This window comes from Apus apus, chromosome 2 (assembly GCF_020740795.1).
Source record: "Apus apus isolate bApuApu2 chromosome 2, bApuApu2.pri.cur, whole genome shotgun sequence".
Classification (NCBI taxonomy): domain Eukaryota; kingdom Metazoa; phylum Chordata; class Aves; order Apodiformes; family Apodidae; genus Apus; species Apus apus.
In genome coordinates this window covers 156,181,425-156,209,061 of record NC_067283.1, presented here as the reverse complement: position 1 = coordinate 156,209,061, position 27,637 = coordinate 156,181,425, and the positions used below count along the sequence as shown (strand labels likewise).

Below are 27,637 nucleotides of genomic sequence, written 5' to 3'. Positions count from 1 at the left end.
TCCTGTCCACCCCTGAGGCCACCTTGGTGCCTTGTGTCTGCCCCGTGCCTGCTCAGGGCACCTTGTCCCTGGCCACCCTCCCCAGACTTGGTCCCCTGCTCTCTTGTCCCTGTCTCAGGGGCACCTCTGGACATTTTGGGGTCCCCCCTTCTGCCCTAATACTGTGGCTGGTACAGACCCCCCCCTCTCCCCGCCCCCCAGGGCCATATGTACAGGCTGGATAAAAGAAGAAAATACAGATATTTATATTTTGAAGTGTCCCCCGAGTCCCCATCCTGGTGTCTCACTGCCAGCCAGGGTGGAGGTGGCTGGTCCTGCCCCATCCTGGGCTGGACGGGTGTCAGGAGACCTTTCTTGTGCCTCAGTTTCCCCATCGGCTGTGGGGCTCATTCCCCCACTCCCACCCACGGGGGTGGTGGGACATGGCTGATGAGGGGTGAAGAGATGCTGTGGGTGGCCACCTCGTGGGGACAAGGACGTGGCCACCAGCCCCAGGGGACGCGGGACGAAGCTGGAGGCGCCTGGGATTGACGTCAGAGCATCATCCCACCCTCCCACCTCGCCCCAGCGGAGAAACGTCACAGGCAGAGCTACCCCAAAAAGTCCACTTTTGTCCCCAAACCTGTCACACCGCTATCACCCAGCCCTCGGGAGAGGAGGTGGCAGGGGGAGGGTCCCTCAGAGGACTGCCCAGCTCGCTGCCCACCCAGCTCAGCTGCGTTTGGTGACCATCTGCCGGTCCCTCTTCTTCTTCTCCATCAACCTGGTGGGGAGCAGGGTGGGTGGCCTTAGGGGGAACCCTCTTGGAAGGGACCTCCAAAAGCCAGCAGGAGGGGGGCACTCACTTGCGGTTGCGGACTTCAGTCAGCTCCATCAGCCTCTCCTGGGCTGCCCTCAGCTCATCCAGGCGCTGCTGGTAGCGGGAGTCGCACCCGTTGGTGCGCTCGTAGCTGGAGACCTGGCTGGAGAGCTCGCTGGCGCGGTCCCGCAGCTGCTGGATGGATGAGTAGAGGTTCTCCTCGTCTTCCTCCTGCTCCAACACAAGAGTTATGAGGTTGGCGAGGTGGGCAGGAACACCCCAGGGTCCCCTTTAACTCTCTTGGCAGGGGAAACTGTGACGTGGGGTTTCCCAAAGCTGCCTGGGCCACCTGCCTTGGCGTTGATGATCTCGATGTGGATGAGGAGAGCAGCAAGCTCCAGGTCCTCAGTGTAGCTGTTCTTCAAAGGCACTGACCTGTAGCCTGGACACAACACCACAACACAACCTTAGCCCCATGGCAAGGTCCAAGACCCTCACCACCGCCAGTTCACGCAGGAGATGATGGTGGTGACTGCAAGGAGGTTGGTCTAGATGACCTTGAAAGGCCCCTTCCAACCCAAAACCATTCTGTGGCTGATGATGATGGTGGTGGTGACTGCAAGGAGGTTGGTCTAGATGACCTTGAAAGGCCCCTTCCCACCCAAAACCATTCTGTGGCTGATGATGATGGTGGTGGTGACTGCAAGGAGGTTGGTCTAGATGACCTTGAAAGGCCCCTTCCCACCCAAAACCATTCTGTGGCTGATGATGATGGTGGTGGTGACAGGTGGATCATACCTGTTTTGAGGCCCTTGACGGGAAAGGTGGCTTGTGCCAAGAAGTTGGGGTCACTGAACATGTCCTCCTCGTACACCACGAAGCGGAGGAAGGCGAACTCGGGGTTGTTGATGTCAAAGACAAACTGCTTGAAGAGCCAGACGGGGTTGAAGCCGTTGTCAGCTGGAGGACCAGGGGAGAGCAAGGAGGGTCAGAGCGGGGCTGGATGCATGGACATCACCATCACGGCACCAGCACGTTCGTGGGAGATGCTTGTCCTCTTCACTCTTCCATGAAACCCAGCCCCACCACCCAATTGTCCAAGAGGACCCCAAAGGGCAAAGTAAAGGTTGTCCCAGGGAAGGCAGGAGCTTGGTGGGAACGTCACCCATGTGGACCCTCACCTACAACATCTGTCTTGCTCTTGCTGTTGTCATACTCGGAGCCGCACACCTCCACCTCCACGAAGGGACACACGATGCTCCTCCCATTCTTGGGGAGGTGCCGAGCACCAAGGATCTGCAGGAGGAAGAGGAGAGTGAGGTGGGGCTAGGTCAGATGAGGAAAGAATATCCAGGGCAACCCCATGGCTTGGCTGTTCCAGAGTCATAGAATGGTTTGGGTAGGAAGGGACCGTAAAGATCATCTAGTTCCCAACCCCTCTGCCATGAGCAGGGACACCTCCCAGCAGCCCAGGTTGCTCCAAGTCCCATCCAACCTGCCCTTCAACACTGCCAGGGATGGGGCAGCCACAGCTTCTCTGGGCAACCTGGGCCAGGCTCTCCCCACCCTCACAGCCCAGAATTTCTCCCTCACATCTCAGCTCCAGCTCCCTCTGCCAGCTGGAAACCCTTCCCCCTGCTCCCATCCCTCCCTGCCCTTGTCCCAAGCCCCTGCCCAGCTTTCCTGGAGCCCCTTCAGGCACTGGAAGGTGCTCGCAGGTCTCCTTGGAGCCTTCTCTTCTCCAGGCTGAACACCCCAACTCTCCCAGCCTGTCTCCAGAGCAGAGCTGCTCCAGCCCTCCCATCATCTCTGTGGCCTCCTCTGGACTTGTAGCCAGGTGAGTACAAATCAACTCTTCCAGCTCTAACACCAAAATCACCCAAGGGTGGATAAGGTGCTTCTGGGCTTGTTTTAGCCACTTTACCCTCCACCTCCCTCTTGCTCACATTAGGTTCAGCTTGGGACAATTTTGGGGTTCTCCCCTGGGAAAAAATATGCCACCAGCAGAGAAAGACCAACAAGCTGAAGAGACCACGAGGCAATGACCTCCATGGAGCAAATTCAGTCTGAAACATGTGAAAAACACCCCCAATTGACCCGAAAACGGAGGAAGATGCAAACAACCATCTGAATGGTGACCACCTCAGGGTGGACTTGCTGTCCTTGCCCCACTTGCCTGCAATTGCACCGTGATGGGCTCCACGATCTTCAGGCTGTTCTTGTCGAAGGGGTCAAACGTCTCGTCCCTCATGATGTCAGGCTGCAGGACGTAGCCACTGCGGCCACCGAGCATGAAGAGCGCCTGGTTGAGCTGCATGGGCTTGTCTGTGGCCAAGGGGACAGAGCAGCTTTCAGCTGTGGGGCTCAAGGACTTCCTGAGGTCCTTGAGCAGGAGGTCCCCCCCTGGCAAACCCCCTGCTAAGAGCCCCCGACCCTGGTTGGAGAAAGGCTGCAGCTGGTTTTTTTGCAGGAAGCACCCAAGAACTGCATGGAGATGGTTCCACCAGGATGGGCAGACAAGTTGGAGGGACCACCCCAAGCCACCTCCAGCAGCAGGACCCAGGGCAGAACCATCGGGGATGTGTTGATGGGTTTTTTTTTTTTGGCACCACCTTCAGGGACGAGCCCACCAGCCACCCCTAGGAGCAATATTTACCAGGCGTCTGGAAGTTGAGGGCCACGAGTTGGCTCCCACAGATCCACATGGGCAAGGGGTCGTAGTTGGAGGAGTCCAGGCGCTGCCCTTTGGGGTAGATGCGGCTGAGCTGGCGCCGGTTGTACTGCAGGAACTTCTTGCCCTTGCTGCGGTTGGCGTACTTCTCCGCCTTGGTCTCCGGGAAAGAGGACATGTCCCGGTAACAGGCCTTGTCGGTGCCAATCTCTGAAAGCACCGAGGTGGCCATCAGCTGGGAGGACACTCTGAGATGGCCCGTCGTGACTGCTCCGTTGCCCCCACACATCTCTTCCCGTGTCCAGCCCACCCCAACCCCCTTTCACAGGATCACAGGATCTTATGGGTTGGAAGGGACCTGGAAAGATCATCCAGTCCAACCCCCCTGCCAGAGCAGGGTCACCCAGAGCACATCACACAGGAACGTGTCCAGATGGGTTTGGAATGTCTCCAGAGAAGGAGACTCCACAACCTCTCTGGGCAGCCTGTCCCAGGGCTCTGTCACTCTCACAGGAAATAAGGTTTTTCTGATGTTTATTTGGGACCTCCTGTGTTTCAGTTTGCACCCATTGCCCCTTGTTCTATCACTGGACATCACTGAAAAAAGCTTAACTCCATCCTCCTGACACTCACCCTTTATGTATTTGTAACCATGGATGAGGTCGCCCCTCAAGTCTCCTTTTCTCCAAGCTCAAGAGACCCAGCTCCCTCAGCCTTTCCTCATCAGGGAGATGTTCCACTCCCTTCAGCATCTCTGTGGCTCTGCCCTGGCCTCTTCCCAGCACTTCCCTGTCCTTCTGGAACCGAGGGGCCCAGAACTGGACACAATATTCCAGATGCAGCCTCACCAAGGCAGAATAGAGGGAGAGGAGAACCTCTCTTGACCTACTAACCACCCCCTTTCTAACACACGCCAGGATGCCATTGGCCTTCTGGCTACAAGGGCACATTGCTGGCTCATGGTCATCCCCCTGTCCACCAGGACCCCCCCTTTCTCCAGCTCTTACTGTCCTCATCGAAGGGCACCGGGCGACAATACACGACCAGCTCCGAGAGCTCCAGGGCGATCTTCTTCCTCCTCTCCATGATCTTCCCCTCTTGCATCTGCGCACGGGGAAACAGGAGCTGAAAGCCTCCCCCCGTCCCCCCTCACATCTTTTGGAGATGGTGAGGGACCAAGCACTTCAGGGATGAGACCATCCCACCCCATCCTCTGCACCCGGGTGCCCCTCACCCTGGCGTCGGCGTTCTGCGTGGCCTCTCGGATCTTGGCCACCCACTCGCTGAGCTCCTCCTGCGTGTCCGCGGCCACGTCCAGAGACTGGGCTGCGTGGGACATCTGCTGGGAATGGATGGTGAAGACAAATGGTTTGGAGCTCCTCCCGTCTTTGGAGATAACTATAAGGACACCAGAGGGGGGCTTTACTCGAAGACATTCCCAACGGATGGCTCTGTGGAGCAAACGAAACCCTCAGCGGTCCCTCTCCCAGGCCCCCACCAGCCCCTCCTGGCACCCCACCAGCTGTTGGGGTCCTTCTCCTGGGAAGGTCCCTTTTTCCTAGTGAATTATTTCAGCTTTCCATGCTGGAATTTGTTTTCCTTCCAGCCAGGAGTAAATATCTCCTGAATCATCCAGACTTCCAAATTCCTCGGAATCCCTCCTCCCCCAAAAACCAGCTAAACCCCCCAAACCAGCCCTGTTGTTGCTCCCTGGAACATTGTGCCAAGCATGAGCCCAGGTGACAACCACGTGACCATCATAAAATAATAGAATGGTTTGGGTTGGAAGGGTCCTTAAAGATCATCTAGATCCAACCCCCCTGCCATGGGCAGGGACACCTCCCACCAGCCCAGGTTGCTCCAAGCCCCATCCAACCTGCCCTTCAACACTGCCAGGGCTGGGGCAGCCACAGCTTCTCTGGGCAACCTGTTCCAGTGTCTCACCATGAGTTTGGTGAGCCTGATGAGTTTGGGGAGCCTCAGCTCGTGGCACTGAGCTTCAGCATGGGGTTATGAGCCACCCCAGCAGGGACGTGGTGGGGACACTCACCGACGTGGCAGGACGGCACATCGATGAAGCCCTTCAAGAAGTTCCCCAGGGGGCTGTTTTCCGAGGACTGCAAGAGAGGAAGGAAGAGGGGGATGGTGGGGGAGGGATGAGAGGCCCAGCCTGGTGCCCACTCCCAACCTTCCTCCAGCCTTTCCAATTGGCCAAGTGCAAGAAAAAGCAGAGATAAAAAATTCCTCTTGGCATGCTCTGCTCCACCATTCAGCATCCCCCAGCCTCTGGATGAAGGTCTGGGCTGGCATGGGGCTGGGAGCATCCTCCAGATTCCAGAAAAGGGTTCAAGGTGGAGCAAGGTCTGGAGCATCCCCCAGCCTCTGGATAAGAGTCCAGGCTGGAGCAGGACCATAAGCATCTCCCAGCCTCTGGATAAGGGTCAAGGCTGGAGCAGGACCATGAACATCCCCCAGCCTCTGGATAAGGGTCCAAGCTGGAGCAGGACCAGGAGCACTCCCCAAACTCCAGATAAGGGTTCAGACTGGACCAGGACCATGAGCATCTCCCAGCCTCTGGATAAGGGTCCAGGCTGGAGCAGGACTGGGAGCCTCTTGGGTGTCCTCAGTTCTGGGTAGGTGGGGACATGTCACTCACAGCCTCATCCTGCTCCTGTGCCTGAGCACTGACGATCTCCTCCACGTAGTTGGCCGGGAACCACAGCTGCTTCTTGCCACCATAGTCCCCCCGCCACCTGCAAGGGGTGAGAGGATCAAGGCAAATGGACCACTCTGGGATGGGGCAGGGGTGCTGGTGCTGCATGCAAGGTCAGGGAGCAGGTGGAGAAGGGGTTGGTGAGAGGGACACACACACACACACACAGAAAAGGGGGACAGTTAAAACCCATGGCGGGACTACCCGTGGGGTGTCTCCTCACCCACACACCTCCTCCACCCAAATGTTGATGCCCACCTGGGGCCACCCAAACCACCCTCACCAGCCTCCGTCCTGCTTGTCCACGTTGTGGATGATGGCCTGCTTGCAGAACGACAGCTCATCCTCCCGCTGAGCTTTGTAGTCATAGAGAGCCTTCACTGTGCACTGGGCCACCAGGGAGAGGGACACGTGTCACCACCCAGCGTGCCGGAGACGCCGGCAGACAGTTTCCACAACACAGCCCATCTCCTCCTTGAGCCCCCCCAAGGGGGGTTTCTGAAAGGTCCAACACCCCCAAATAATGCCCTCAAAATTGCCCCCATCAGCAGTGAGAGATGTTAGAGGGGACAGGAGGGTTGGAGGCACCCATTGTCCTGTAGGACCACCACGTTCAGCACAAAGCAGGTTCCTCCTCAGTGTAAGCCAATGGTTTCTCCTGGGGTGCTGAAGGGGTTAATCCCCAATATTCCCACATTCCCTGGAAAAAAAAACCCTTTGGGATGAGCTTTCTTGTGTCTTGTCTTAGCCTGAGAGCTGCTCTGCTGCAAAGGGACCTTTATGGTGCAGCAGTGCTGGACCATGGGATTGTAGGATCACAGAGAAGGAACCTTGGGGCTCCAGTCCAGCTTCTTCCAGGTTCACCTCTGAGACCAGCCTGGTCCCAAAAGCCTCTGAGGACGGACAGTGTCAGTTTTGAGACCAGTCCAGTCCCAAAAACCTTCAAATATGGAGACAGGGTCAGCTCTGAGGCCAACCTGGTCCCAAAAACCTGCAAGGATGGAGACTTGACCCCCTGGGAACTGACCCTAAACCTGCTCTTTCAGGGTCCAGCAATGCCAAGAGACCCATGGAGGTTTCATCACTGTTGGAGCAAACTTGTGCCAAGTCCTTGCTGTAGGCTGGGCTCTGACCTGGCCCACCATGCTGTGATGATGCTCTTGGTGGAACTCAGACTGCCCTGAAGTGATGGGGAGGCAGGAAAGGTCCCACCAGCTCCAGCACCACTTGAGGGTCAGAAAAAGGCAGGAAAACATTGACACTTTCCAGGTCAGTGGTGGGAGATGTGGTGGGTCTGGAAGGGGACTGCCCAGGAGTCCTAGTACTAGGACCCACCCACCCTCCACCTACCAGGGACACCAGCCCAGCCCCTTACCCTGGCCATTGGCATCTTGTTGGCCTCCACGTAGAAGTGGGGGGTCCGCACCTCATACAGGGCTCCATAGTCCAGCTCCTGCAAGGAGAGACACCTCAGTGGAACACCTGGATGCAGGCAGAAGCTACAAAGGGATGTGGTGGGAGCCAGGCCACCACGTGTGATCAAGAGGAGGTTGAGAAGGACCTAACAGCCCTTTGCTACTCATCGAAAGGGAACCGGGATGGAGCTACACCCATGGGCAACGGCTGCGGAATGAACCCGGTCAGCCCCGGTTGGGCTTCAAGGAAGAAGCTGGAGGAGACCTCCTCACCATGGTGGAGCTGGGGATGGAGCTCGGTTGGCCGTGGCACAGACCCATCCCCACCACCAGAAGCACTCACAGTGGTGCCCATCTTCTCCAGGGTCTCCTCGTTGATGGGGTAGCGCAGCTTCATCTTGCGGTAGAGCGGGTGCTTCTCGTAGTAGCTGACGAGGTCCACGAGGCTCTCGAACTCGGCCGAGCTGCCCAACATGAAGAGTCGCCCTTCCTGCTGGATCCGGCAGTGCTTGATCTTCCCCTCAGCCCTGGAGACAAGATGGGAAGGCTGTGAGGGGTGGTCAGGCCTTGGCTCCATAATGGAGACACGGGCAGGAGGGGCAGGAGGAGATGTCCTGCGCTGGTGGGGATGCCACCAAGGTGACTGCCCTGAGGACATGGCTTTGCCATAGAATCACAGAATGGTTTGGGTTGGAAGGGACCTTAAAGATCATCAGGTTCCAACCCCCTGCATGGGCAGGCTGCTCCAAGCCCCATCCAACCTGCCCTTCAACACTGCCAGGGATGGGGCAGCCACAACCTCCCTGGGCAACCTGTTCCAGCACCTTCCTACCCTCATGGTGAAGAATTTCTTTCTGATGTCCAACCTAAATCTCCCCTCTCTCATTTTAAAACCATTCCCCCTTGTCCTGTCACTGCCCTCTCTGGTGAAAAGCCCCTCCCCAGCTTTCCTGGAGCCCCTTCAGGCACTGGAAGGTGCTCTCAGGTCTCCCTGGAGCCTTCTCTTCTCCAGGCTGAACACCCCCAGCTCCCTCAGCCTGTGTCCAGAGCAGAGATCCATCACCACAGCCTCCCCATGACAGCCTCTTGTGTCCCACCTTGTCACCCTAGAGCAAAACCCCACGGCCACCACTCGCAACAGACATGGGAAGTTCTCAGCTCGGCCAACAAGATGAGCCCCACGGCTGAGCCTGAGCAGCCTCAGGGTGCTGGGTCTGACCAGACTCACCGGAAGGAGATGGCGTAGGAGTTGGGCTCGCTCCTCTTGCGCACCAAGAAGGCTCCATCCCTTGGGACTCGCATCAACATGTGCTCGGCCTGCAGACGTGTCAAGCTGGCGTGATACCACCTGGCCGGGCAGAGAGGAGAAGTGGTGGGACCCCTGCCCTGGGGTGGGGGGCACCCGAGACCTGACACCAGCAATGGAGGAGGCTGGTGGACCCAGAGGGTCAAGGGGATGGGGAGCACCCTCACTCTTTGCTCTCGTGGGCGTTGGGCTGTGGGACGGGGTCGGTGAGGCGCATCTCGAACTCGTTGCAGCGGAGCGGGACCTCGCGGTAGTGGCAGATGAGGCTGTAGAGGCTGTCGAAGACCAAGTTGTCCGTCAGGTAGAACTTGGTGGCACCGGCCTCCTGCCGCGAGTGGATCCGGCAGTGCTGCACCCGGCTGGACCTCCTGTGCGGTGGTGGGGAGGAGGGAGGAGTGAGGCACAGAATCATCACACAGGATCAATCCCAGAATCACCAAGGCTGGAAAAGACCTTTCAGACCATCAGGTCCAGCCCATGACCAACACCACCACATCTCCAGACCATGGCACTAAGTGCCACCTCCAGCCTTTCCTTGAACACCTCCAGGGATGGTGCCTCCACCACTTCCCTGGGAAGCCCATCCCAATGTCTGATCACCCTCTCCATGAGGAAATGCTTCCTAATATGCAACCTAAACCTGGAGCAGCTTCAGGCCAGGCCCTCTTGTCCTGTCACTGGTTGCCTGGAAAAAGAGCCCAACCCCACCTGACTAAACCTCCCTTCAGGCAGTTGAAGAGAGTGAGAAGGTCCCCCTGAGCCTCCTCCAGGCTGAACAACCCCAGCTCCCTCAGCCTCTCCCTGTAAGACTTTCCCTCCAGTCCCTTCACCAGCCTGGTTGTCTCCTATTTGGCTCCACCTCCCATGCTGAGGGGTCCCAGGTGCCACAGGAAAAAGAACAACAGAACAACAACATTCCGGCCGCCGATCCAGCCGGGACACCCCAGAGGGTTTGGCTGGGGGAGGGTGGGATTGCATCTTCTCCCCCCCGGGGCTCCTACCAGAAGGAGAGGGTGTAGTCCCCCACGAAGGTCTCGCTCTCGCGCACCAGGAAGGTGCCGTCCTTGCCGCCCGTCTCGGTGCAATACTCATGCAGGAGCTTCTCGGCGATCTGCCGCCCGTCACGCCCACCTCCCAGCTTCCCGTGGAACCACTTCTCCATGAAGTGCAGCTCGTTGTTGTTGAACTCCTGCCAGTCCATCCCAGAACGAGATAAGATGCCCCAGGGTTAGCGTTCCTCTCCCAGACTCCCAACATCAACCGGACGTTGTCCCCTAAATCCTCCCGGCGCAGGGAGACATCCTGCTCCTCACCAACCTCCTTCTGCTCCACCTCCTCCTCGTCCTCGTTGAACTGGTAGCGGGATGTCTCCTCGGAGTAGTAGATCTTGTTGCTTGTCAGGACAAAATAATGGGGGCTCCAGGTCTGGGAGGGAAGAAGAGCAGCATCAAGGTGGGCAGGATGGTGGCACGGAGGGATGGGGCTCCGAGACCTCTGCTTCTGCCCCTGCCCCAACCCCCCATGGCATTGCAGTGATCTAGGAGAGCCCATGTCCAACCCAAACTCCAATGTTCATCTCCACCCAGCAGACCCTGCTTGGCCACCAGTAGCAGGGAGACCCTTACGTGGTCGATGGGGTCTTCGAGGTAGAGGATGCCATTCTTGATGGAGTTGCTGATGTCATTCTCAGAGTAACTGGCAGTGGAGACCTCCTCGTACAGGTTCCCTTCAACCAGTTTCTTGTGCTGGGGACAGCCCAGAGGAGAGGAGCTCAGTGGTGGGTGTGGTGTCCCCACCAGACTGAGCACCCAGCCCTCAGGTCACACTTGGGCTCCTACAGGTCTCCCTCTACCCACCCCTGTTCCCCTTGACCATCTCTTGCAGTAGGACATGTCTCTGACGTCCTGCTGCATGTGCACAGAGAGATCTTGCTCTTGAGTCCCAAGATTTGGGATAATCACCGTCCCCCCCAGCCCAACATGGTCCTTGTCCCTCCCACAAAGAAGGGCCCACCCCACACCTTGATTAGGATCTTCTTCTTGAGCTGGGTGGGTGAGGGCAGCTCGTCAGCATTGATGTCCACCGGTTTGGTGAGTAGCATGTCCCCAAAGACCTTCTTGAAGTGGGAGGCCATGTTCCTCTGCTGGACGATGCTGCAGTGGTCTTCAATGGAGAGGATGATTGGGAACCTGGAGGAAGGAGGTGGGAATGGTGGCTTGGGATGAAAGCAAAGGCAAGGTTGCCCACCCGGCCCAGAGTTGGGGTGGAGTTGAGGGGCTGGGGCTTACTCGGAGGTGACGAATGCATGTTCCTTGATGGTGTGCAGCACATCCAGGAACTTGATCTTGGAGGTGAGCGTGTGGCCATGGTAGATGATAGGGAGATCATCTGGGCCATCCCAGCAGTCCACTGAGTGGGGAGACACCTCGGTTAACACATGCTGCTCACCCACTGCGCACTGTTTGCGAGACCCCAGAAAGGTCACGGAAGATCCACCCACCCCACCCCCAACCCTGGTGCCATGGGATGGGTACATGGGATGGTCATCTGATGAGACACAAGGTGCTGGGGGGGTGGTGGTGATGCTCAGCATCTCTGCAGGGTTCTGGGGGGAACTCACGCTCGATGCAGCGGCAGCCCATGCGCAGGCAGCGGGCGTACGCCTCCAGGGAGGACTCGCTGGAGAACTGGTCCCCTGTCAGGTACCTACAGAGAAGAAGAAGGACCATCAGTTGCCACAGTTGCCCCAGCTGGGGTGATGGAGGTCTCCAAGGAGAGCCCACCCACCCAGGTCCTTACGTGTTGTGGGAGGAGGAGATCCAGTACTGGGACAGGGGGTGGTTCATCTCTTCGGGCACCACGCGCTCATACTTGGCGTCCATCACCATGTTCTCCTTGGAGAACAGGTACGTGAGGAACTGGGGTGGGGGGGAAGAGCAGAGAGGTCAGAGCCTGCCAGGGGTTGGCAGACACCCCTGGATGAGTTGTCCCATGGGACCACCCACCTCATCCAGCTGGAAGGAGGGCTCCGTGGCCTCACTGGGGCTCTCCTTGAGGTAGGTGCACATGTAGTCTCGCACCACGCCCACGTCGCTGGCCCAGGATTCCTGTGGGGCAAACACGGGCGCCGTTAGGGGAGGAAGAACCAGGTTGGGGTACCCCATGGCAGGCCCCAAGGTTGGGGCTGAGAGAGATGCCACCAGGGTCTCTAAGAGCCACCCACCTTCTGGTCGTGCAGCAGGAACTTCTGGAAGTCGTAAAGGGAGACTTGGCACAGCTCGGGACGGTCCACGTTCCTGAGACACAGAGTGGCCACCATAGAATCATGGAGCGGTTTGGGTTGAAGGGACATCATGGATCATCTTGTTCTGACCCCCTTAGACCTTCCACTAGACCAGGTTGCTCCAAGCCCCATCCAACCTGCCCTTCAACACTGCCAGGGATGGGGTAGCCACAGCTTCCCTGGGCAACCTGGGCCAGGGTCTCCCCACCCTCACAGCTCAGAATTTCTTGGGAGAGTCGAGGTCACCAGTGTCCTTGAGACCTGCAGCTCAGCCCCCCAGTGTTTCCATTCCTGCCCCACTTCTGTCAGTTGCCAAGGGGCTTGAGGAATGGGGTGCAATGGACACCTTGAGATGTTGGGTTCTGCTAGAGCAACCACTGCCAGTGTCACCTGTGAGCTGGGAGAGGGGGGCACAGCAGTGTTCCCCAAGGATATGGGGAGGAGACCCTACATCCCTGGCACCTATCCCTATTGACATCCCTGCTCCTGTCCCTGCACCCATCCCTGCTCACATCCCTGCTCATTCCTGCTCCCATCCCCCCTCACATTCCTGCTCCCATCCCCTCTCCTATCCTGCTTTCATCCCTGTTCCAATCCCTGCCCCCATCCCTGCTCCCAACACCCCCTCCCATCCCCACCCCCATCCCTGCTCCATCCCCACCCCTCAAGTCCACCCGTGCCATTCCCTTCCACCCCAAACCCGTCCCAACACTGGGAGATGCTCCAGGGCCACAGGAACACCCTGACCCTCCACTCGCCCTGGCTCTGCCCCACAACCCGGCTTCATTGTCCACCTGATGGAGTGGGGGGACACTTTAGGGGCTCCAGGAAAGCTGGGGAGGGGCTTGGGACAAGGGCAGGGAGGGATGGGAGCAGGGGGAAGGGTTTCCAGCTGGAAGAGGGAGCTGGAGATGAGATGGGAGGGAGAAATTCTGGGCTGTGAGGGTGGGGAGAGCCTGGCCCAGGTTGCCCAGGGAAGCTGTGGCTGCCCCATCCCTGGCAGTGTTGAAGGGCAGGTTGGATGGGGCTTGGAGCAGCCTGGGCTGCTGGGAGGTGTCCCTGCCCATGCAGGGAGGTTGGAACTAGATGATCTGTGAGGTCCAACCCAAAGCATTTGATGATGTTATGACCCAACCCTTGGAGGCCTGGCCAGGATGGCAGCCGTGGGGCTCCCAGGAACTCACCGCAAGGGGAAGGAAAGCTCCAGCTGCTCGATGACCTGCATGGCAAAGGAAGGGACCAAGCTCAGTTGGTTGGGGACATGACACAGTGGGTGGGGGATGCTCAGGAGGACACGCCGTGGCTCTTACCGACTTCTGTGCATCAAACATCAGGTTTTTGTAGAACTGGATGAAGTGGGAGAAAGTCATCTCGTTCCTGACTTCCACCTCCTGCCAGAGAGAGGGTGATGTGTAAGAGCAGGGCCACCTGACTGGAGCCAGTGACACCAGGACCAGCTCCAACCTGGCTGCAGGGACTCAAGGATCTCCTCCCCACATAGTTGGGGCATCTGGGGTGTCCTTACCACGAGCTTGTCCCGCAGGAACCTCATGTTGGGCACACGGTAGTTCACCTGGGGCAGCATGGCCTTCAGGTCCTTCACCGTGATGCTGCAGGAGGGTGAGTTGGCATCAGGGCACCAGTCAGACCCCTCAGAGGTTGGACAGCCCCTGGATGGGTCCTGGCTCCCAACACTGAGGGTCCCACCCCACGTCCTGGTGCCAGTGTGGTCTCTGGTGTGGTGATCCCACCCTACTGGGCTATGGACCCCAAAAGCAGCATAGGACCCCTATATTTAGGGGTCTGGCATGAGTGGGAACAGAAGGTTGAGGAGATGGAGCATCTCCAAGAACCACTCAGGTGCTCTAAACCATCATCCCGTCTGGAGGTGATGTCCATCCCCATCGTCACAGCCAAATTCACTTGATTTTGGGGACTTCCTGACTTGGGAAGATGTTTATGGGCTGTAATAATGGTCCATACCCTCCTGGCACTGGTGGAAATGCAGCAGCTGGGCACGAGGACATTGGGGTCCCCATGGTTCCTACGACAGCAAGGAGGGCATCTGAGTCTCTGAATTTTGGTGCCTTCAGGAACCTGGTACTACCTGGTCCCACCACCCCTGCTCCCAGCCTGGCTCAGCCTCCAGATCTGGGGTGTAACTGTGGGGAACGAACTGGTCCAGCTAAACCCACTGGTCACCTCTCACACAGGCCCATGATGGTGCTCACCTGCCTTCCCGTGACCGGTCCATCCCATCAAACTGTTTCCGCAGCCACCTGGAGAAGGAAGGGATGGACAGACAGGACTCAAGATCTGAAGAGGACCAAACTTAGGGTGGGTTTGTCCCCCATACAGGGACTGTGAAATGGGACCTGCTGGTCCTTCCTCACCTCTCAATCTGCAGAGGGGTCTGGGCTTTCTGGGTGTCCACCACCAGCCAGTTGAGGCCCGTTATCCACAGGTTGATGTCCTCCTCGCAGAACGCTGGAGGAGGGAGAGGAGGGATGGTGAGGCTGGGGGAGATGGGAGGTCTGGGGAAGGGGTGGGAGCCCAAGGGTGGCTGCAGAAAGCCCACACACCAGCCACGCTGAGTGTCCTCAGCCTGAAGTCCATCCCGTAGAGGACGATGAAGCACATGGTGAAGTCCAGCTTGCGAGCGTCCTCGGGATAGCGCTCGAAGTCCCGCGAGTTCTTCCCCAGGCGGATCTCCTTGATCTCCCGAATGTCGACTGCGGGGCAGGGAGAGAAGAGGGACGTGGGACTGTCCCAAAGCCCCCCTGCTACCACAGACCCACGTCTGGGGCTCGGGGGTGCTGGGGCAGATGGGATTGCAGGAGATCCTATGGCCTCTGGGGTGCCTTGTCCCCCCCCCCAGGATGGGGTGTCCCCAGGGTGGTGCCCATGGGTGTGTGATGGTGTGTGTGGGTGCTCTGGCCATGTGTCCTCTAGGGAGATGGGTCCCCACTACCTTCCAGTGAAGTGCCTGCTGGTGTAATGGCACCGTGGGTGTGGCACGTCCTTCAAGGAACCATGTCCCCAGACATGGGGCATCCCAGTGGCACTGCCCGTTGGTGCATGGCAGCACCACGGGTGCCATGGCCACGTGTCCTCCAGGGATCTGTGTCCCTGGGACAGGGTGTCCCTGTAGCAGTGTTGCAGCTGTGCGACAGCACCACGGGTGCCACGGCCACGTGTCCTCCAGGGCCCCCTCAGGATGCTGTGTCCCCCCAGTGCTGCCCACCCATCCCCCAGCTTTACCAGCGCCACGTGTCCTCCAGGCTCAGCCTTCCCCACCCTGACCAGCCTATCTCCAGCCACCCCTCCTCCCGCCTTCTCCTTCCCAAGACAGCCCCTGCTGCGGGGGTAGGCTGAGCTCATCTTTTTAATTGAAGACATCTGCCCAAAGGTGGCAATTTGGAGACCCAGCAGCTCGGACCACAGGGCGTTTCTTTCCTGCTGCTCTTGCTCCCTCATTATCTTGCTATATAAAGCTCGGCCGGCGGCGGGAGGGTTGGGTTTCCGGACCACGGTCTTCCTCACCACTAGGTTGCCCAGGGAGATTCCCAAATCCCTTGGCTTTTGCCAAGTGGACACGGTCCCACTGGGAGCAGAAGGATAACGTGACGATATTAGTAATGAGACCCAAAGTTGTTCTGGAGAACATGAGCATCAGCCCATGGTAGCTTTGTTCTCCACCAGGACCGGAAAGGGCTTTGGAAGATCGAGGGAGGCTGGACCACCAGCCTGGGTATTGTCCTGCTGAGGAAATGGGTCATTTCCCGAAGAATTTCCAGCCTGTTTTCCGATGTGGTGGTTGGGGAAGGGTGCAGACGTGCTGGTGCCTGGTCAGAAACCCTCAGCCTGATCCAAAGGGGACAAAGAAAAACTGGAGGCAGGGAGGAAAAAAGGGATGGGGGGAGAAACGGGGCTGACGGAGCCAGAAAAAAAAAGGTGCAGAGCAGTTGTTCTTGGCTGAAAAGCTCTGGGAAACACTGGAGGCTTTATCCAGCCTTCCTTGGGTGGGTGACCATGAGTCAAATGGGGTGGGATTTTAGGTCTGTGCTCCCGTGTGTGCTTTGTTTTGGGGCTGGATCTCCAGAAATGAAAGCCCGTTGCTGTCCCCGTGCCGACCCTGTGGCTCCAAGTCAAACCTCTTGGGTGCACACAGGCAGATATTTGGGGGTAAAAACAGGTTTATAGGTTGAAAAGCAGAAGTTCATCCCCAAGCCTGCCCATCCACAGGGTGACAGACCTGGTGGTCATCGAGACTCTGCCAACAAGTCCCGACACATCCACCTTCCCCAGTCCAACGCCACCAGGAACCAGCAACCTCTGGATGCTGCCAATAGTCATAGAACTGTGGAATCAGGTTGGAAGGGACCTTTAAAAGTCACCTAGTTCAACCCCCATGCAATGAGCAGTGACAACTTCATCTAGCTCAGGTTGCTCAAAGCCTACTCCACAGCATCACAGAGGGGTTTAAAAGGTCACTAGAAAGGTTTTAAAGGTCACTAGATGACCTTTAAAGGCCCCTTCCAACCTAAAATTCTATGATTCTATGGTTTGGATTGGAAGGAACCTTTGTAGACCATCTAGCCCAACATCCCTGCCATGGGCAGGGATATCTGCAGGGATATCAGGTTGTTTAGAGTCCTGTTCAACCTGACCTCAAATGTTCCCAGGGATGGGGCATCTGCCACCTCTCCAGGCAACCTAGACCAGTGTCTCACCACCCTCAGCATAACAAACTTCTTGCTTAGATCTAGCCTGAATCTCCCCTCTCTGAATTTAAAACCATCACCCCCTCGTCCTGTTGCTACAGAACTTGGTAAAAAGTCTGTCCCCATCTTTCTCATCAGCCCCCTTTAGGTATTGAAAAGCCACAAGAAGGTCTCCCTGGAGCTTTCTCTTCTCCAGGCTGAACACCCCAACTCTCCCAGCCTGTCTCCAGAGCTGAGCTGCTCCAGCCCTTGGATCACCTCCGGGGCCTCCTCTGGACTCTCTCCAGCAGCTCCGTGTCCTTCTCACGTTGGGGACCCCAGAGTTGGACACAGTGCTCCAGGTGGGTCTCACCACAGCAGAGAAGAAGCGGAAGAACCCCCTCCTTTGTGGAGGTGTGATCAGACATTGGAATGGACTTCCCAGGGAAGTGGTGGAGGCACCATCCCTGGAGGTGTTCAAGGGAAGGCTGGAAGTGGCACTTAGTGCTATGGTCTGGAGATGTGGTGGTGTTGGTCATGGGCTGGACTTGTTGATCTGAAAGGTCTTTTCCTGCCTTGGTGATTCTGTGATTGATTCTGAGCCAGGGAAGAGGGAGTGGCACGGGGCTGCACAATGCAAGGCAGGCAGCAGCTTCCTGGAAACCACATCTGCAGAGGATCTGCAGCAGATCATGTCAGAACTATGTCTCCAAACTCCTCCCTGCATTGTCTCAGGGGTCCCGGGCGATTAAAACAGTCTGGAAGTCGCTTCCAGCTGCAAAAATCCTTCTTCTCTTCTAAATGCAAAGGGAGCAGCGTGGTGCTCAGGAGGCTTTGAACGTCGGGATGATGGGAAGATGATGCAGGGCCAGGGTCAGGCTGGTGGCTTTTAAGGATGGTGAGAGCCTGGGAGTTTTCTTAATGTGTTAGGAGGAAAGCAAAACAAAGCAGCTGGAGGGGATGGAGCACCTCTGGGTGCTCCAGATGCTCCATCCCAGCAGCAAGACCAAGACTGCTCCCAGCCAGAGCTGGAGGAAGAAGGTGGTGGGGTTGGATGGCAGGACTGTGCTATTTCCAGAGGTGTTTTCCAATTTCCCCCCCCCCTTCTGGGTGACCTTGGATGGCGCCCACTCACTTCCATGGGAGGGGGGTTTATGCTATTGCATGGGGAAAACCTGCTGGCCTGGGCAGAGCTGTGGTGACAGGACCCATGTCCCCTTGTTTTCACTTCAGTCCTTCCTTCCTGTGGGACACTGGGCAGCTCAGACCCTCCCGGATGGTGGGGACCAGGTGGCCACATCCCCTGAAGCTGATTCAAAATGAAATAAAAGATTTAAATACAAGATGTAAATTAAGATTTCCTCCTGGTGGGGCAGCATCAATCCCCACCTGGATGTTCTCCTCCCCAGAAGGTTCTATGTCCAATTAACAAGGCTGGAGATGTGATCCCAGTGAGTTGTCATCATGGCAAAACACCCCTCTGGAATGCTCCTGGGTGCTGCCCTCATCCCTATTTCTTTGAATTTCTATCAAAGGTCCCTTTGGGGCTGGTTTTCACTAGAATTCACCCTTGCCCTGGGGACCAGGATCTGCTGAGGGTGATGAGCTGGAAAACCTTCCAGGATGAGGTTAATTTTGGAGGTGACACTACAGACGACCCCATCAGCCTGGACACGAGTCCATGGGTTGATTAACGAAGCATGTAATTAGCACCAGATGTCTCAGGGAGAGCCAGGAGCTGTGTCCTGGCCCTGTCAAACCATAACAGAGACATCAGGGCTGTCAGTTGTCCCCGCTAATCCCTCTGCAAGGATGAAGGAGGGATTTAAACTGTCCCAGGCAGGCGTGAGGTCAGACGTGAGGTGGGGGCGAGACCCTGGGGATGAAGAGGAGATCCTGACACTTCCATTAAGTCATGGTGACTGATTTTATGGAAGCATGGAGCAGGGCTGGATGTGGGGGTGAAGGTCACAGAGTCATAGAATCTGCTGAGTTAGAAGGGATCCATCAGGATCACCAAGTCCAACTCCTGTCCCTGTGTGGGGCACCCCAAGAATCACACCATGTACCCTGAGAGCATCATCCAAAGGCTTCTTGAGCTCAGGAAGGTTTGGTGCTGTGACCACTTCTCTGGGGACCTTGTTCCAGTGCTCAACCACCTCTAGGTGCTCCAGATGATGCTCCATCCCAGCAAGACCAAGATTGCTCCCACCCAGGGCTGGAGGAAGAAGGTGGTGGGGTTGGATGGCAGGATTGTGCTAATTCCAGAGGTGTTTTCCATTTTTTCCCCCCTTCTGGGTGACCTTGGATGATGCCCACTCATTTTCATAGGGGACTTTGCACCATCACATGGGAGAAGCCATATCCCAAGGTGTCAGTGGGGAAACTGAGGCAGGGCACCAGGAGCAACCCAAGGCCTTGTTCTGCTGCTGCACGGTGCTCCCAAAGGAAAAAAAAAAGCACTGGAAAAGTGTTACTTCCATGAGTGGAGAACAAGCTCTTCCTCATGAGGACCAAAATACAAAATGGGTGCCCTTCCTCCCTTCACCCATCCCTCCTCCTCACACAAAACCTGCTCCCCTGCCCAGCAGGTCTGGACAAGCAGAGATCCTGCTCGTGTCGATGCTCCTCTCCAGGTGCCACCCTCCTTCCTAGCTCAAAACCTGGCCATGGCCACCAGCCTGGCTTGGGGTCAGCCTCTCCAAGCAGCAGCTGAACCCTCCTGGAGATTTTGCCTCATCTTAAGCAAAATTAGCCATGGGTGGAGATTTTGGGGTGGGTTGTTGGGTGATTTTTAAGGACATCCACCCGAGGCCTCCTTGGGAAAAGGCTCCTGTCACCTCCTAAGCCTGCAGGGTGGGATTTGCCATTGTCCAGGTGAGATGATACCCCAAAGATGGATTCCTCCTTATGCAGGGCTGTGGGGTGATGGTGTCACCCCAACCTTCTGTTTTCATCCTTAAATTGGCTCAATTTAAGAGGAGGTGGGAAGTCTTGAGGTAACAAGTAACGAGGTAAGGAGCACCAAGGCAAGGTCCCACCAAAGCTTGGTGGTGGGATTATGACCCAACAGCCTACTAGCCACCAGGGAACCCACAATGCATGGGGTCACCACCACTGTGCTCCACCCCGTGCTGCTGCCTGCCCCATCAGCCCTGAGCACCCCATTTTTGGGGTTCAAAGCACTGTGAGCAGGCAAGGTGGTGGCTGGGTCCTCTACCTCCTTGCTAGGGAGGGTTTAAGGCCCTAAGGGATGAGATGGCAGCAGCTTGAGCCCCATGGCAAGTTATGGGACAGACAAGATGGGATGGAGGAGGTGAGGGATTGCCCAGCCCAGCAGCTCCTGCTTTTATACCTCTGAGCATCCCACCATGACAGGGTACCCGACTGTGTCCAGGAACCTCACCATGGCCAGAGACCCCACCATGGTAGGGCATCCCACCACAATAGGACATCCCACTATGACCATGCACCCCAAAGCCAGGCACCCCACCATGGTAGAACATCCCACCACGACCAGGCACCCCACAACCAGGTACCCCACAATGGTAGAACATCCCACAACCACCAGGCACCCCAGCATGGTAGAACATCCCACCATGCCCAGGCATCCTACCATGGTAGAACATCCCACCATGACCAGGGACCCCAAAGCCAGGTACTCCGCCATGGAAGAACATCCCACCACAACCAGGCACCCCAAAGCCAGGCACCCCACTATGGTAGAACATCCCACCACGACCAGGTACCCCACAACCAGGTACCCCACAATGGTAGAACATCCCACAACCACCAGGCACCCCAGCATGGTAGAACATCCCACCACGACCAGGCACCCCAAAGCCAGGCACCCCACCATGCTAGAACATCCCACCATGGCCAGGCACCCCATAACCAGGCACCCCACCATGGTAGAACATCCCACCACGACCAGGCACGCCAAAGCCAGGCACCCCATCATGGTAGATAATCCCACCATAACCAGGCACCCCACCATGGTAGAACATCCCACCATGGCCAGGCACCCCATAACCAGGCACCCCACCATGCTAGAACATCCCACCACGACCAGGCACCCCACCACGGTAGAACATCCCACCATGGCCAGGCACCCCACCATGGCAGAACATCCCACCACCAGCAGGCACCCCACAGCCAGGCACCCCAACACGAGTGGCCACCCCCCCCAGCCCGTCCCCAGCCCCCAGCCCTGCTGTCCCTGATACTCACTCTCCCCTTCCACCTTCTCGGGCGTCCGGCTCCAGATGATCTGCCGGGTCTCCAGCTTCACCTGGAAGGTCCTTCTCTCCGGCCTCTGCGACTTCTTCTGATAGAACAAGGTGAGGACGGTGCCCATCTCCAGGCAGCGCAGGATCCTGCCCATGTCCCCGGCCTCCATCCTGCCCTCCTCCAGGAAGCCATTGACGCTGCTGAGCCTGGCCACGGACATCTTCAGTGCTGGGCCATCGCCCGCCGGAGCCGCGGGGCTCAGCGCGGCTCATGCAGGAGGGGACGGACCCGACAGCCCAGACCTCCCGGGGCGGGGGGGTTTCCTGCCCTCGCCTCGGGCCTGGGGTTTCCTCGACGGCTGGTGATGTCCCCTGTGTCACAGCACGGGCACGATGTCCCTTCTATCACACCACGGGCACTGATGATGTCCCCTCCGTCACACCACGGACACGATGTCCCCTCTGTCGCACCACGGGCACCGATGTCCCTTCTATCACACCACGGACACGATGTCCCCTCTGTCACACCGCGGGCACTGATGATGTCCCCTCTGTCGCACCACGGCCACCGATGTCCCCTCTGTCACAGCACGGCCACCGATAATGTCCCCTCGGTCACACCACGGGCACCGATGATGTCCCCTAGATCACACCGCGGCCACCACCGATGTCCTCTCCGTCACACCACGGCCACCGATAATGTCCCCTCTGTCGCACCACGGCCACCAATGTCCCCTCGGTCACACCACGGCCACCGATGTCCCCTCTGTCACAGCACGGCCACCGATTATGTCCCCTCGGTCACACCACGGCCACCGATGTCCCCTCCGTCGCACCACGGGCACCGATGTCCCCTCCGTCACGCCAGGCCACCGATGATGTCCCCTCCGTCACGCCACGGGCCCCGATGTCCCCTCCGTCACGCCACGGCCGCCCCACGGAGCCGGGGAGGAAACGCGTGGGCTGGTGGCTGGAGATGCCGCGACCTTCTGGCCGAATTCCCGGTCCCGGCGCGGGCATCCAGCGGCGGGGGGAGGAGATGGGGAAGCGGGTTGTTTGGTTGTTGGGTTTGGTTTGGTTTGGTTTTTTTTTTTTGGGGGGGAGGGGGGTGGGTGGGCGAGAGGGTTGAGGTTTTGGAGAAGCGGGGAGGAGAGGAAAAAAAAAAACCAACCATCCGGCCACCGCAGGATGGAGGAGAGAGAAGGGGGGTGGGGGGAGGGACCTCGGGTGGGAGGGGGTGGGGAGGGGGGTGAGGAAGGGGAGGTGGTGGGGGGGGGGGGAAGCAAAAAGCCAAGTCACCCCAAAAATGGATGGTTGTCTGACCCGAGGAGCCCACCCCGACCTCCGGTGGGGTTGGAAGAAGGGGGGGAAAAAAGGGGTGTCAGCAGGGTGGGATGTGGGATGCAGATGGGGGGGGAGGGGGAGGAGGAAGAGGAGGAGGAGGAAGAGGAGGAGGAGGAGGAAGGGGGCTCCCGCCAGCCACCCACCCACCCACCCACCACCCCCCTCTCTCTCTCTCTCCTCTCTCCGCTCCTTAATTTTCGGGCTGACGAAATGGACGCCCAGAGGAAACTGCAATCACCCGCGGCCGGAAAGGGATCAGCAAGGAATTTAAAAAAAAAAAAAAAAAAAAGGGCAACGGGATCTTGGAGAGAAAGGAAAACCCGAGCTGGGAAAAAAAGGGAGGAAAAGCCGGCTGAGGGTGACATCTAGAGGAACCTCAGATGGGCACCTTGCTTGGCGGGGCTGCCTCCAGGCCTTGCTGCCAGCTTGGGGGACACCCCAGGACGTGGGATGGAGTCTCCGGGGGGAGAAAGGGGGTGTTTGGGCAAAAAAAAGTCCCCCAGGATTAAAGGAAAGAGGCTTTAGCTCCCGGTTGTCCCCGCCACGGGTGGCTGGGAGTGGAGTCACTGCTGTTATGAGTTTTGTCCTGCCTCAGATATATGGGGAGAAAGGGGCTGGGGAATGCGGGGGATGTGGGGGGAAGGGGAGAGGTCCAGGCAGAGACAGGGGGGGAGGGCAGTGGGGGAGAGGGGTGGGTGTCACAGCCCCTGGTTTGTCCCTCTGCTGGGTGGGCGAAGATCTCTGCAGGGATGTGGGGGAGGCAGGACTGGGAAGGAGGGGGGTTGGTGGGTGGGCAGGGGGTCCCGCTCCAGCCTCATGCTTTGGGGATTTGGGCCAGGAGGGGATGTTGTGGGGCTGGGAGCCCTGGAGCTCCTGGAGTGTATCAGGGTTCCAGGGATGGAGGCTCAGGCACCTTGGGCTCAGGCATCCAGGGATCTCCATGATGGAGCCTCAGGTGCCTGGGATTCCCTGTGATGCTGGGTCAGGCACCCAGGGCTGTCAATGATAGAAGCTCAGGTACCTGGGGATCCAGGTGATGGAGGCTTGGGCACCTTGGGGTGCTGGTGATACAGGCTCAGGCACTCAGGGATCCCCGGGATGGACCCTCAGGGTGCTTTACCTTTTAGTGAAAGCTCAGGCACCTGGAGATCCCTGTGATGAAGGCTCAGGTATGTGGAGGTCTTGGTGTTGGTGTTTCAGGCACCTGTGGGTCCCTTTGATGAAGGCTCAGGCACCTAAGGGTCCCAGTTTTGGAGTCTCAGAAGACCAGAGGTCCCAGTGTTGGTGGTTCAAGAACTTGGGTGTCCCAGTGATGGGAGTTCAGGCACCTGAGGATCCTGGTGACAGAGGTGCAGACATCTGGGGGTCCTGATGATGGAGGATCAGGAACCTAGAGGCCTTGGTTGGTGGTTCAGGTAGCTGGGGGTCCTGGTGATGGAGGTTCAGCAAAGCTGGGGCTTGTCACCATCCCTTGTGGGGGAGACCACATGTTGGTGGCATGTATGGACCCACTGGGGTTCCCAGAGTCACAGTGTGGGGTGTGCTGACACATCTGGATGCTCACAGGTATGAGGGACCACAAATGAGATCAGTTTGCAGCTTCACACCTCCAAAACCACACTGGTGGGACTGGTCCCTCAGAGCAAAGCACCATCTCACTGGGTTTTGCCAGTGCTGCCTCCGATCACCATGGGGAGGACACAGACTTTTGTCAGCCCTGGCAGGACTTGGCCCCTCATGAAGCTCAGTTGGGGCAATTCCTGGTATCAGTGTAGAGTGGGGGAAGAAGGGATGGAGAAGGACTTGGGGGTGTTGGGTGAGGAGAAGCTCAACATGAGCTGGCACCATGTGCTGGAGACCAGAAACCGACCATGTCCTGGGCTGTGTCACCAGCAGGGTGACCAGCAGGGCCAGGGAGGGGATTGTCCCCTCTGCTGAGACCCTCCTGGAGTACTTTGTCCAGTTCTGGAGTCCCTAATAGAAGACAGACGTGGACTTGTTGAAGAGGGTCCAGAGGAGGCCAAGGAAATGGTCAGAGGGCTGGAGCAGCTCTGCTCTGGAGACAGGCTGGGAGAGCTGGGGTGTTCAGTCTGGAGAAGAGAAAGCTCCAGGGAGACCTGAGAGCACCTTCCAGTGCCTGAAGGGGCTCCAGGAAAGCTGGGGAGGGGCTTGGGACAAGGGCAGGGAGGGATGGGAGCAGGGGGAAGGGTTTCCAGCTGGCAGAGGGAGCTGGAGCTGAGATGTGAGGGAGAAATTCTGTGCTGTGAGGGTGGGGAGAGCCTGGCCCAGGTTGCCCAGGGAAGCTGTGGCTGCCCCATCCCTGGCAGTGTTGAAGGGCAGGTTGGATGGGGCTTGGAGCAGCCTGGGCTGCTGGGAGGTGTCCCTGCCCATGCTGGGGGGTTGGAACTGGATGATCTTTAAGGTTCATCCCAACCCAAACCCCGACGTTCTGTGATTCTGTGACATCAGCAGGGTTGGACCTCCTGGGAGACACTTTGTGCCCCCTGGCAGTGGCTCAGGGAGGATCAGGGCATTTAGGCTTTTACCACAACGAGGGCTGGTCCCACACTAGAGATCTTGGCTGCTTGGAGAGCAGGGAAAGATCTTCATGTTTGCAGAGTCTACGTGCAAAACTCCCCTTTCCCAAAGAATTCGGGGACATTCGGGGTGAAAATGAGATCCTGAAAGGTTGGGTTTGTTTGTTGTTGTTGGTTTCTTTTACTTCTTTCTTTATCCATGAATTAACTTCTGTTTTCCCCCTTCTCTGGCACAGAAGAAGCTTTTATTCAAGGCATTAAGCTTCAGGGTTATTGGCTTCTTCTGTTGATGTTTTTCCATTTCCAGGCAAAAACCATTTTGGAGCCTCCCCCCCCTGAACACGGGTCTGGGAACTGAACATCCCAACCACAACGAGTCCTGGTGGATTGAGGATCAGAATAGAAGGTTGTTTTGACACGGGGGATTTACCAGCCTGGGTTGGGCTTCTGATGTCCCTCCAAAGCACGTGGGTGGAGAAGGAATGCTCTGTTTGCTGTCTGCAAATGGAGTCACTGTTTTAATTTTAGCTTCTCCAAGAGTGAAGCTGTAGTGGTTGGACAGTGGAACAGGCTGCCCAGGGAGGTGGTGGAGTCACCATCCCTGGGAGTGTTTAACAGAAGTGTAGATATAGTGCTGAGGGACATGGTTTGAGCACTGAACGGGTGGATTAGGCTATGGTAGGAGGATTTAGGTTATGGACTTGATGATCTTCAAGTTCCCTTCCAACCAGGATGATTCTATGACTCTATAAAAGCCAAAGCAAAGCACCCGACGGAGGCTGGAAGGGGTAGAGGAACCAAAGCCTCCAAAACTGGTGATGCTGAGCACCCAAAATCCGTGTCTCCCTCTTAAAAACCTTGAGGTGACTCAGCTGTGGAGGTCAGAGTTGGGACATCGTGGAGCTGCCAGTGGTGATGCCAGGATGGCAGAGCTGGGCTCAAGGAGATCCAGACAGACTGGTGAGCTGAGCAAAGAGGAACCTCATGAGGTTCAGCAAGAATAAGTGCAGAGTCCTGCACCTGGGGAGAAAAGTCACCCTGCACCAGTACAGATTAGGGGTTGACCTGTTAGAAAGCATCCCCATGGAGAAGGACCTTGGGGTCCTGGTGGACAACAAGTTGTCCATGGGACAGCAGCGTGTCCTTGTGGCCAAGAGAGCCAAGAGTATCCTGGGATGTATGAAGAACAGTGTGTCCAAGGTCAAGGCAGGTTCTCCTCCCCCTCTGCTCAGCCCTCATAAGACCCCAGCTGGAGTGTTGTGTCCAGTTCTGGGCTCCCCAGTTCCAGAGGGACAGGGAGATGCTGGGAAGAGTCCAATGGAGGCTACAAGGATGATGAAGGGACTGGAACATCTGTCTGATGACGAAAGGCTGAGAGACCTGGGGCTGGTTAGTCTGGAGAGGAGAAGGCTGAAAGGGGACCTGATGAATGTCTATCAATATCTGCAGGGTGGGTGTCAAGGTTGGGCCAGTCCCTGTTCAGTGGTGCCTGTGACAGGACAAAGGGCAATGGATGCAAACAAGAGCACAGGAAGTTCCACCTCAACATGAGGAGAAACTTCTTTGCTGTGAGAGTGACAGAGCCCTGGGACAGGCTGCCCAGAGAGGCTGTGGAGTCTCCTTCTCTGGAGACTTTCCAGACCCATCTGGACACATTCCTGTGTGACCTGCCCTGGGTGTTCCTGCTGCAGCAGGGGGGTTGGACTCTGATCTCCAGAGGTCCCTTCCAACCCCTTATGATTCTATGATTCCATGATTCCATGCTTCTATGACCTTTATTTTCCAAGAGCAAAGCTGCCAATAAGGCCCCTCCAAAACACAGAGGAGCTTCAGGGGGTGCAGTTTATGTGTATGGTGGGAAGAAAACGATCCCAGCAGGAATCAAGCAAGTTTAATTTCCTCTGGGGCTTCCCATGGTTGGTAGTTATTGTTGGACATGAGCACCAGCCTCTGCTTTGCTCCCAGGTGGGTTGATGCTGCTTGCAGAGACTCCAAGACCCTGTCAGGGGAGGAACCATGTCAAAACAAACCCAAGAAGATCTCAAAGTTTCACCACTTTCATCCTGAGTGCCCTTTCTTCTCTCTCAGGGCTTGTGAAGAAGAAGCTGGAGCTGCTTTTCCTTCAGCATCTGCTGCAAGATCCAGCAAATGTCACAGCTCAGGCACTAACCCACAACTGTTTGGAACAGTTTGCTTCTCCTCTGCTTGGTGGTGGTGTAAACTCCTGAAGCCTTGGTGTGCTGCAAGGATTTGCAAAGGCTTTCAGCAATGGACCCCTGAGCTGCAGGTCGTGCAAGGTGGGAATGGTGCAAGGGCAGTTGGTGTTGCAACCTCACTAGACCAGGAAACATCACTGATGAGACCCCACCTGGAGTACTGAGGCCAGTTTTGGAGCCACCAACACAAGAAGGACGTGGAGCTGTTGGAGCAAGGCTAGAGGAGGCCATGGAGATGATCCAAGGGCTGGAGCAGCTCTGCTCTGGAGCCAGGCTGGGAGAGCTGGGGTGTTCAGCCTGGAGAAGAGAAGGCTCCAGGGAGACCTGAGAGCACCTTCCAGTGCCTGAAGGGGCTCCAGGAAAGCTGGGGAGGGGCTTGGGACAAGGGCAGGGAGGGATGGGAGCAGGGGGAAGGGTTTCC

At 57.4% G+C, this 27,637-nt stretch overlaps 1 protein-coding gene across 1 annotated transcript; it reads right to left on the bottom strand.

The window, feature by feature from the left end:
- Positions 1-221: 221 nt before the first annotated feature.
- On the bottom strand, positions 222-21,901 carry LOC127381261 (1-phosphatidylinositol 4,5-bisphosphate phosphodiesterase gamma-1-like). Its single transcript, XM_051611378.1, has 32 exons — positions 21,121-21,901; positions 14,770-14,919; positions 14,581-14,674; positions 14,419-14,466; positions 13,713-13,797; positions 13,498-13,578; positions 13,372-13,406; positions 12,128-12,200; positions 11,910-12,011; positions 11,704-11,822; positions 11,525-11,610; positions 11,193-11,313; positions 10,925-11,093; positions 10,530-10,649; positions 10,222-10,329; positions 9,906-10,093; positions 9,072-9,272; positions 8,827-8,946; positions 7,942-8,125; positions 7,559-7,636; positions 6,467-6,570; positions 6,127-6,223; positions 5,521-5,587; positions 4,705-4,868; positions 4,478-4,574; positions 3,456-3,680; positions 2,976-3,124; positions 1,981-2,095; positions 1,598-1,759; positions 1,153-1,241; positions 846-1,030; positions 222-763 (listed from the first exon to the last, which is right to left on the bottom strand). Exons 1-32 carry the CDS (start codon positions 21,338-21,340, stop codon positions 712-714), a joined length of 3,888 nt encoding a protein of 1,295 aa, XP_051467338.1. The 5' UTR covers positions 21,341-21,901; the 3' UTR covers positions 222-711.
- Between the last annotated feature and the right edge of the window lie 5,736 nt (positions 21,902-27,637).